This window comes from Saccoglossus kowalevskii, chromosome 6 (genome assembly GCF_978046115.1).
Source record: "Saccoglossus kowalevskii chromosome 6, keSacKowa6.1, whole genome shotgun sequence".
In the NCBI taxonomy this organism is placed as follows: Eukaryota; Metazoa; Hemichordata; class Enteropneusta; family Harrimaniidae; genus Saccoglossus; species Saccoglossus kowalevskii.
Window position 1 is genome coordinate 38,778,135 of NC_140646.1, and position 12,244 is coordinate 38,790,378.

Genomic DNA, 12,244 nt, shown 5'->3' on the forward strand with positions numbered 1-12,244 from the left:
TCCTTCACAACTAATGATGCTACTGCAGTATCATGTGATCCAATTCACTTAGTGTCCATTCCGCTCTCGTACTGAATGTAGTTTTCCTAATATAAAAATAACATTACTGTGGTGTAAAATGTAGTAATTATAAAATCAACAACAACAATAGACCTTTCATTTACTGTTTTAATATATAAACATAATTTAAATATATTTTAAAGAATATATTGTTTGCATTTATACTGCTGTGTCCAGTGAATTTAGTATGTGAATGTCAATCATGGTTTGAGTAGTGTCAGCTGTGGTGGTGTGCTTTGTTAAAAGCTGCCATATCCTGGCTTACAATGTGTGCCACACATGTGCACAGCTTACCACGTATATGACAGTGTCCACATGTGTTACACTCAGGTTTCTTAATTTTGACTAATGGGTATGTGCAACTGCTGGAACAGCCGGTATGAATGAAATATTCAGTAGTCCAATTGGGAGGTGCAATAAAGGGAAAGGCTGACATTGATGTTTGCATCATTCTGTGTGTATGGAACAATCTGTATACCTTGACAAATATCCCTAGAGAGATACTAAGTGATCAGACAGCTTGGCTTAGCTTTCACTGCTGATTTACTATCATGCCCTTTACATACAATGTTCGGGTATGGAAACTACAACACAGTTAGCCTTGCTAGTCTTGCAAATCTCTTACACCGGTTTCTTCACAAAAGGTTTTTTTTAGCCTTTGGAAAAGATAGTTGTTGTTAACTTTCCTTGAGCTACAGTCCTCATCTGGCCAGATTGCCAGTACACAGTTGTGGATAGTGAAAGCAATTAATTTGATATTAATGCATTTTCCCTGCTGTGGGTAGTGGTTGACAGCTTGAACATATGTGGCCCTGTCTATTAGTCTTGTGTATTACCAGTAAGCTAGGGAGACTGGACAACTTAGCAGTGTTTCTATTTGACTGGGCTGGATATTGGCCATCAGGTGATAGCATTTATGCACATGTGTTGTGATCCCATCACCGTCTCTACTTAATCTACGATAGTTTTTTTTCCATCGCTGCTGTTGTCAATTTATATATGGTGGGAAAATAGTCAGCAGACGACCAATAGTGCGAACGTTGAGCCAGCAGTGGAGTAGCTACATCACTGACTGATGTAGAAAAGCATCATGCAAGTCGACTTACTACACGTGTATAGTAGTATTGTGTTATTTAGATTTTGGGTCAATATAATACCTTCACCGGCTGTGCATATATACCACTGTTAAGAAGATACAGATTGTGACTATTCCTCATAATAATATTATTGACAAATTCTGCTCACGGACGTATGTACGCTGTATGCTTGGATATTTTGGTTACTTACACTGCCTCACTTGATATGACTGAGTATATATAATAATATCGCTGTGTGATTTACTACGTTGTAGCAAGAATTGATTTTCACAGTCTCCGTTATGAGAAAAACCTCCAGTAGTAGTAGTATAAACCAGAGTGTTTCCGCTATAAGAACCGGTGATATGGATCAAGATGTGCGTAATAACAACACAAATTCGGCTGCTTCCTCTACTGTACTGACAACAACAGCAGAGACAACTGATCGCAAGCCATTGACACTTTCTAAATTAATGCAAGCACATCACAGCAGTCAGCACTACCAAGGTGCATTCAGCTTTGAGTATCATAGGCCAAAAAGTAAGCTTTCTTTTCTCATTTTTTTTTCTTTTGTGTGATGGCTTTATGTTGCTGTTTCTTACTTCCTTTTTCCAGTTGACTTAAAATAAATCTGTTTCATCTTCCCCACAACACCATTATTCAGTATGTGTGTAGTCTAATTTAATATTCCAAATCACTCTTGCTAAGAATATATAGTTCTTACACGCAAGATGGATGCCAACACAGATACTGACACATAGAAAGCATATCAAGTATTTGCTGTGGAATTTGCAGCCTAACCTTGGCGTGTTGCTGTCTGAGTTATGACTAAGAAAGAAGATTCCTTTCATGTCATCATGCCATTCATCATGACGGCCTATAGTCACAGCACAGTGAAGCGAATAAACCAACTGGCTCTTAATGCTGTGTTTTAATAAACTCTCACCCGATCATTGCTATAGTGCACACTGCTATAGTTGTTGTTTTGTTGTATTTTAGCTCTAACTGCCTGTCATCTGGTACTCATACTATATTCTTGTGTAAGCTGCAAAGCTGTAATTGCGGAGTAATGTTTTGTATTGTGCAGTAGAGGCTGTTGTCTCCCACCATATGGTCCCAACATACTTTCTACTGCCTATTTACTCTAGTAGTACCATATGTCCTACTGCTGTCCTCGTTGTTTCACTCATCATTTCCCAATCCTTTTAACAAAATCATCCTTTTTAGTAATTTCTACTAACATTCGTGTGTTATTTTCATTTTCTTTGTTATTTTGTTTGTATTATGTTTGTATTATAATTTCATGTTGTATCCTTAGGGTAGTGCATTTAAAATTGCATATGTTCCTGAGATTATCAGAATTAATGGATAATTTATTTGTCCTTAAAATATCGCAATAATTCTAAATACTTGATGAAAAATGATGGTTGTTAATAAAAATGTTTTGGTCTTTCATATTTTCAAGTTTATTCATGTTTATTGAAACCAACAAATATTTTATTTTTGTCTTGAATATATAAAATTATTTAGAAAATGTTGTTCTGCCTTTATGTTGCAAGTAAAAACATACACAGCGTTATGCAGAGTATTTTTATAAACAATATTTACATGGTAGCAATTTTGCTATTTCAGTCACTGTCGTAAAGCCAGCACATTTCAGCCTGAATCCAACAACCCTCATATTTTCTATTTTGGTACATAATTTATTTGTGCGAAGACTGAAAATATAGTATAACCATTATGTTCATATTGTGCCGTCTTTTCCTATTCTTCTCATTTAGTTATTTTATAACCGTAAACCATATTGCACTCCCTATACTACCAGTATACTTATAAAGTTTGCAATTTTCTGCTAGCATATGGGTAGATGAAACCAACAAATTCCAGATGGTGTTCTTTCATGTTCTCAAACAGCGTTATTTTTATTTGTCCATTTCTTTCTAGCCTTCAAATATTATTTTTTGTTTTTTCGTTTACTGAGCAATGGACCTGCCAAGTTAACATAAAAATGACAAGAATGTCAAACTTTTAAGAGATAAAATTAGTAACAACAAATATTTGGAAGTTTGTTCAACTAATTAACTTAGTGAGGCAGAAATCAACTGATATTAAATTATTATTTTAACATCTACACCTGGATTTGTCATATAAATGGTCTGCCACTCAATAAAAGTGGGTCAATTTGGTGTATATGAAATTCTGCATTTACATTTCAGAATTTAAGGTCAAGCTTTGACAAAAGTATTGCGTTTGTTACAATGTATAAAGCTGTGATGAATTTTTAAATGACTCAAATTTGTCTGGTAATATACACTACATAGCAGCTGGCCTTTCTCAAAATACAAATAGAAATTAGTTTAATATTAGAGTAGTGGACTTTTCATATTGTACATATTTGAAACGTTGTGATGTATAGCCAGGTCGGCTGTTAGTATTCCCACTCTTAGCTAATTATCATTACCCATTCATCAGCGTTTCCGTCCCCTACTCATATATTATTGAACATATCTAAACATCTTAAGCATCTCGTTTTATCTCGGTTCCAATACCACCATCTGGAAATATTCAATAAAGTTCTGAAAAGTCCCACGGAAAATATACAGAGTCTCCCTTCTTTTAAACGATCCTGCCAAAACACGTGACCTGTGTGTGTTCGATAGTCGATTGAAGATGAGGATATTGTTTTTGGTGGAGTATTGAATATTGAAATGAATAGGAAAAGAAGAAAATACAGCAAACATAGTCAATATTGAGCAATGCTCATAATTAACTGTAGATTGTTAGAGAGTATATCTGTGTAATGCTGTGGGCCATTGAAAGCAGGTGCATATACAGGAAGTGGATTGATGGACATATGTGGCAACACTGCTTGCAGTCAGCAGCAGGTGCAAACCTTGAATACTCGGTGACTTTTATCAGCTATGCCCCACACAGCTGATGTTCATACAAGGCAGTCCGCATCTTAGATAGAAAATTTTGAAAATTACAACTGCTCATAATCGATTTAGTATGAACTTAAAAAAAAAAAAAAAATACACTTCATCTCAAAGTGTATTTCTGTTGAATAAAATATACATGTTTAATTGTTACAATATTTACCATATTCTTGACCTTTGACTTTTTTTTTCGGAGTGTTGCATTAACATTTAGTTTTTAAAAACATTGTCTGTATTTCTTTCTTTAATGATTTATTGTCACTTCCTGAATGCAATCGAATATTTGATTTTTATCGCGATGCTGGGTTCTATTCACTTTTAGGTAGTATATTTAGGTATTTTTTGGGTCAGAAGTAAAAGTAAAAAGGATGTTCAGGTATGTTCTGCATGGAACACTTTTGTACCTTCTTTATCTTGTCTGTTATTTTTCATTCTATTGTATCAGTCAAGAAGAGTGCATTGGTGAACATAACTTACTTGGTCTTGTTACAGGGGCTGTGGCATTTTATATGTCAATAATTAATAATAAAAATTGTAATATTTTATTTTGTATCATAATTGCCTGTTTGCTGTGCAGTCTGACCAAAATGTGTAATGAAAATTGACATCACATATGGCTGTGAATCTCTTTGACATTTTTGCTATTGTTTTCCAAGAACTGTTCCCTTACATATTCTAGGAATTATAGAGAGACACCTCTGATGCCACAGAAATTAAATTATAGAGGGAGACACACCTCTGATGCCATAGAAATTAAATTATAGAGAGAGACACACCTCTGATGCCATAGAAATTAAATTATAGAGGGAGACACACCTCTGATGCCATAGAAATTAAATTATAGAGGGAGACACACCTGGGATGCCATAGAAATTAAATTATAGAGGGAGACACACCTCTGATGCCATAGAAATTAAATTATAGAGGGAGACACCTCTGTGCCATAGAAATTAAATTATAGAGGGAGACACACCATTGATGCCATAGAAATTAAATTATAGAGGGAGACACACCTCTGATGCCATAGAAATTAAATTATAGAGGGAGACACACCTCTGATGCCATAGAAATTAAATTATAGAGGGAGACACACCTGGGATGCCATAGAAATTAAATTATAGAGGGAGACACACCTCTGATGCCATAGAAATTAAATTATAGAGGGAGACACCTCTGTGCCATAGAAATTAAATTATAGAGGGAGACACACCATTGATGCCATAGAAATTAAATTATAGAGGGAGACACACCTCTGATGCCATAGAAATTAAATTATAGAGGGAGACACACCTCTGATGCCATAGAAATTAAATCATAGAGGGAGACACACCTCCGATGCCATAGAAATTGAATTATAGAGGGAGACACACCTCCGATGCCATAGAAATTAAATTATAGAGTGAGACATCTCAGATGCCATAAAAATTAGATTATAGAGGGAAACACACCTTTGATGCCATAGAAATTAAATTATAGAGGGAGACACACCTCTGATGCCATGGAAATTAAATTATAGAAGGAGACACACCTCTGATGCCATAGAAATTAAATTATAGAATTAAATTATTATTCTATTAGAAATGTGCCTCTGGTCGAAAATTATTTATTTATACAATATGTTTATACAAAACAAAAAAAGTTGTGACCAGCCTTTTTTGAACTAACATAGGTGCTGACCCAATAGAAGGACATGGACACCTGCTATGTGAACTTATTTTACATGGGATGGTTGCATTAAACGACTGTTTAATGAAGTATGGGACATACTTTAGATGTCATGATGTGATTATTATGTTATAACTCCCTGTAATATTGAAACCAAGGTGTCATGGTGAATGCTTTGTTAATGAATAACTACAAGCTAAGGGAGCCATGTAAGATTGAGTATGAAACCTAGGTATCTTTACAATGTAGCTTTGCATAATAACAACAAGCCTAGGGAGGCATGTGAAGGGAGAGCTGAAAACTGGTCATTAATGCAGTTTGGCTGGTTCTCGCGTCAAGTGTCATGGCGTATCAAGCCACAAGAGGCCGGTAACTAGTAATGGGTCCAGAGCATTCTGATTGGTTGATCACTTTCTCAATCTTTGTTTCATTTCCCTTGGTTACGTGACGTCAGTGCTTACGCTTGCAGGGTTTTCCTAGTACTCTCATGAATATAAAACTGTTTCTTTTGCTACACAAATAATGAGAAATACCAGAACCATCTCAAATAGGAGATCTAAGCAGGCAGAGTGAATGGGCATGGATTTATTGTAGTGTTACAGACACGTTTATGCAGAACAGAACTTTGTTTTCAAATTACATCATTTAGTCACGTGCCTTTTGGTCCGAATTCCGGCCCAATGGAACAATATGGTGATTACTAGTTACTTGCATCCTACTTGTCATTCGCAAGGAAAGCCGGAAACCAGTGAGGAATGCAGTATGCAAGAGCATCCTACTTGCCATTTGCAAGGGATGCCAGGAACTAGCGAGGTCGCATTATGCAAGACTAACTGCACACTTAGGGGTGAAAAATTGAGCTGGATTGTGAAAGCAATGTTATTTGAAATGTATTTATCTGCAGCGGCGTGAAGCAGCCAAAAATATTGATTTGTTCAGAAGGGTTAGTATCAGTGACCACTCCTAGTGTGTCAACAAAATCTTGTATGGAGCTGAAATCATGACATAACTGTTAGATCGTGTTAATTTTTTTATATTTGTAAAAGGATTAACTCAGTTACTTTCATGTACATGGGACACAGCTTGTCTCCTCATTTGTTGCAACAGTGACAAAAATTGGTCATTTTCAACACATGCCAACTCAGTTGTCGCCATTCAGACACATATTTCAGTATATGCACTCAGTCTAGCCCCCTTCCTTTCACGCTAAATTAATTGTATTCAAACTATTATTACCTTAGCTAAGAAGGTACTGTTTTGGGGGTAGCATTTGTTTTTCTGTTAGCATGACAACTAAAAAAAGTTATGGATAGATTCTGATAACATTTTCAGGTGGGGTTATATTTGATTCTAGCACAAACACATTATATTTTGGTACAGATACAGGTATAGTTACCATGTATGCATGGTTTCTCCTATACTGTAGAATACTTTATTTTCGCTTGGAATTAATTTTCGCTATTTTTGCTGATGGAATGATTCAGTGAAAATAAAATCCAGCAACTATACCTTTTTTCCTATATTTTACATTCAACTCGTCAAAAATCAGTGAAAATAAATTCATACACCCAAAAACACCCAAAATGTCTTTTCAGCAAAAAATTAATTCCAGCTAAAATAAAGTATTCTACAGTATATAAGGAGGGGTGTGCTATGAATATGGTACAGAGGTGGAATACAGTTACCATGGTAACAACAATTTGGGGAAAGAATTTTCAAATTGTTATTTATTACTCATAAATGTAAGGATGGATTCTCATGAAATTGTTGGGAGGGATAACCCTTGATACAGACTAATCCATTACGTTTTGGTAGAGAAGTGGATCTAGCTGCCATGGAAACAACAATTTTGGAATGATTTTTCGTTTGTAACTCAAAAACTTATATTGAAATGGATTGGATGGATTTATATAATATTTTCAGAAGGGACACCCTTGATACCAATCAAATAGATGTTGGGAGATATTCGGATCTAGTTGGCATGAAGTATTTTCCTTGATAACAAGCAATTATGAATGGATTTTCATACAGTTTTCAGGAGAGGTTTCCTTTGATGTAATGACCAATCTATTGAATATTGGTAGAGATGTAGATGGAAACAGCAAATTCAGTAATAGTGATATAAGTATATTTTCAAATGCTAAGTGGTTGTTTTTTTCATGGAAAAGGAATTCAATAACTATGTTAAATCAATGTAGAGGTATTAATTTTATGTTTAGTCACATTGTGTGGAGAAATGATCTGTGTGGCAGAGGTCTTCACTCTCCGATTAGCCTTAGCTTTGCAAAAGGGCAAATACTATCTTTGTTTACAATTATCAGTAACATGTTTTTACCAGCAATTATTTGTGCTCTCAACTTGTATATCTCAAACAATTTGACTCTGAGTCTTGTATATTGATTATTTTCTTCATACAAATTGTCTGATTTGCATATTTATTATATTTGCATTAATTATAAGCTAGATCATAAAAATACAACTTATTTTGACCATAGACACACCTCTGTCATTCACATAAGCACATGCAATACTAATAGAACTAATACAGTATTTCATTTTTGTCTTGAAATATAGTGAGGGTCATTAAAAAAAAAGTAATGTAACACCCAGATAAAACAACTCAAAGCTGGAGGAGTTCCAAGTTCTATCATTTCCTGGAATCGACACTATTTCCATAATAGACAGCACATGGGGCTTAATTAATAGATGGGTTTTACTTTCTCTGATTTCTTTGGTACATAAATGTTAAATTCAAACCCATTGAATAAGTTAAATGTGTTGTTTTCTCATCAAGCCAGTGAATTTTCATCTTTTCATGATGTAATTATAATGTATGTACATATCAGTATACTTCATACATGTCAGCATAACACTAATTTTATACAGTGGATTCATTGTCATTCTTCAAATGCATTTTTTCTACCAATAAAATGAAACTGTTTTCTCACTATACAATAATCTATTATCATAAATTTGTGCATGTTTTGGCGTTTTTTCAGATTATTTTTTTTGTTTTGTTCTGGATGTACCAGATGTGGAAAATCTCTGATATTGTCTTTTAGAATGGAGATTACAGACACGGGTGTGACAAATCACATACTCTTTGGGGTACTGATAATATCTATGTTTGTTACAATTGAAAGGACTTCGTATTTGTCTTCTGTCTAGCCGGATATGACTGGTGGAAGTACATGTATGTGGCGTTATATGCATCTGGCGCTGAACAATAAAAAATAGTCGCCAGTGTTGAAATCTGTATCTGGTGGCATTCAAAATGTCCTTACTTAGATAAAAAATATGTCAATGCAAGGAAATGCTTTCTGGATAGATAGATATATAGATAGATAGGACAGTTGACGACGCAGGCGTCAATGGTGCAATGACAATAACTCAGTGATAACGAAGGAACATTAACTTTGAAAAAAAATGGCTAAGCACGGTAATATTACTGCTGATTTTGAAAATCATAACTACAAATACTTGTTCACCGACATGCTGAGGTGTAATGCTTAGTTTGCATAACTTAGCATATAATTCGTAAAATTATGATTTCTGTCGTTTTGACACTTGGAATTGGTCATGTGATAAAAAGGTTATCACTCGATATCATTTATTCGTTGTTCTGGTTGATACGAGTGACGTCATAGGGATAGTACTATCCATGAACCAAAGGTGAGTAGGATAATACAGCCCATGACGACCAAGTGATATCAGATGTAACCTTGTTACATCTGGTGTCTAGTTTTATTTTCAAGTCAATATGTGCGTGATTTTTTTGTATGCTAGTCTGTTAGAACATAAAACTATCTGAAAGCTTATCAAAAGTTTTTAATACTACTTAAAGGTCACTAAGAAAATTAACAACAAAAATTGAAACATTTAATTATAAAAAAGAAAAGAAAAACCTGCATGTAGTGCTTATAGGATTTGCATATAATAAGGAGTTAATGAAACTAATGAGATATTAAACTAAAAAAATCAAAACTCACAATTTGGTTAGTATGAGTTTATCATACAGTTGGATTTCTGCATATCATGTCGCTTTGACAAATTATTGGCATAAATTAAACAAAAAAACAGATTTTTTTTCACACAAGAAGAAAGTTCCCAGACAGAAGTATACATTGTCTACCCATTATGTGCAAAATTGATTGGCTGTCATGGCCATGAAGTATAATAATTCATTTTGGTTCTAGAAGTCTTTTAAAGCTGCTTGTACCATAAACCTTTTCTAAGGTATATGCTTGTACATGTATATAAATTCTTAAAATGCTTTGAAATTAACTTGGATCAAAACTGATTTGTGATTGTGATATAATCTTTATTACTATCATATCCTTATTTGAATATTACCGGTACTTGTTAACTGTAACCATGGTTGCTTTTCATTAAAGTAATTTAAAAAATAAATAATGAGCAATGAACAACATTAATACAACTTTAATTGGAAATGATATCATTTTGATTTTGTGTTTTGACTTAATTAACTTCAACTTTGGACTTGACTCCATGCATTGACTTTAGAGATTAAATAACTCCAGGTTTTGATTCCAAGTTTTGGCTGAAGAGATTAAATAAATGACTTAAGGCTTTGGCTCCAAGTTTTGACTCCAAGCTTTGACTCCAAGCTTTGACTCCAGGCTTTGACTCCAGGCTTTGATTCCAGGCTTTGACTCCAGGCTTTGACTCCAGGCTTTAACTCTAGGCTTCGTCTACAAGGTTGCTTTAACTCCAGGCTTTGACTCCAGGCTTTGACTCCAGGCTCGGCTTCAAGCTTAATTTAACTCCAGGCTTTGACTTCAGGCTTCGGCTTCAAGCTAGCTTTGACTCCAGGCTTTTAACCTTTTGATTCTGAATTAAATTGATTCCATAGTGGCAACAACAAAAGTTGCTGTGACTGCCTCTCTGATGGTAACCAATGTTGCTGTAGGAAGGACGTTTCTTCCGCTGTAACGTAGATGCACATTATGTGCATGTTGGACATCTTAAAACTGAACCTTGTTTTGTTATCCAACAGCTGCAGATGCTTGAAAAATTTTTGTTTTTTCTTCTTGTGTCAGTTAGTATGTTGGTGTTATGTCGATGCTCATTACCTTAGAATTGATAGCAATGCAATCAAGAAAATCAATAGTTAAAAAGAATGGATAAAACCATGCCATGTGTGTATGGCATAGAATACATCACAACTTTCCTATGTGATACTTTGCCATCTGTTTTCTCTGTCACATCATCCTTTAGCACTGTACATACTTTTTAAAGTTTATAAGCAATGAACTTTTATTTCTACTTCTGTGACTATCACTTTCCGTCTCTTTTCAAGTGTCTGTCTTGATTACTTATTCAATAGCTTATACCCGCTTATGTAGGTTATTGTAAACAACTCAGTGTACTCTTAATAATATGGTGTTCACACATATTACAAGTAATCTGCTGCTGTATTTATGTACAATTTGTATTTTCTGTATTCTTTTCATTAATGAGGCCGTGAAAAAATAACTATTGTTGCTGGTGGCTGAATTATTAAAAGGAAAAAAAAAAATGTGAAGAAAAAAGAATGAACCATGGAAACAAAACACAGAATTGTTTTATTTCTTGCTGTGAAAAAAAAGACTTGACTGTGGATTGGCATCATCTGAATTGTCTGCCAGTTTTTTGAATTGCTAGAGGAAAATGATGAATAATTCAACAATCCAATAATTGCATAATTCTTTTGGTCAATGTGCTTGTGAATTTCAGGAAAAACATAAAAATTCACACAAGTTCATTGAGCAGGAGTGCCTTCAAATAATCTATTCATGAACATGTCTGGTTGTCAAAATTTATTATGATTCACAATTAATGCACTAATTACAGTCAATTAATTGAGAAGTTAATGCATAAATATAAGAAGTTGTACACAAAAAATGGAGGATATTGTTTATTCAATATGCTACTCAAGAATATGTTGATAAAATTTAGGTTTTATCAGTATGTGTGGTGGGAGTAGTTGATGGTGTTGTTATTTAGATTGACCACAAATGATCATGGATTCAGATGAGATAGCGACAAACTCACTGCAAGTCTCGTATAAATATGTGCTGTAAACTACTTTTATACCTTTGCGAAAGATGAGTAACAGTATTTAGGAAATTAGTAGTCATGTCACTGGGATGCGTCTTTTAAATCACACTTTATAAATGACCTAATAAATGATAAAGATGACATTTATGCATCTCATGTGACATATATTTAGAAAAGAGGAGATAACAGCTTATCAAAAATTCAAAATTTTCGTAATTCATGAAATCAACTTCATTTTTGGCTAAGAAAAGAGCATTTTTGCTTAAAATTCATGAAAATTGATTAGCCCCAACAATTGTTATCTGTTGTGCAAACATCTTTTTACAAATATAAAAACAGTATCAAATAGGTTTTTATTGGATGACGATTAGCTACAATACCCAATCAAAATTGAATTCTTTTGATGTTCTGCATAAATTATATTTTTATCTGTGCTTTACGTTATTG

At 34.1% G+C, this 12,244-nt stretch overlaps 1 protein-coding gene across 1 annotated transcript in view; it reads left to right on the forward strand.

Moving 5' to 3' along the window:
• Positions 1-1,304: 1,304 nt before the first annotated feature.
• LOC100375491 (protein CBFA2T1-like) overlaps positions 1,305-12,244 on the forward strand; it is a 40,634-nt gene continuing 29,694 nt past the window's right edge. The window contains exon 1 of the mRNA XM_006823231.3: positions 1,305-1,676. Coding sequence (XP_006823294.1) covers positions 1,439-1,676 — 238 coding nt within the window. The 5' untranslated portion in view covers positions 1,305-1,438. The remainder of the gene's footprint in view (positions 1,677-12,244) is intronic.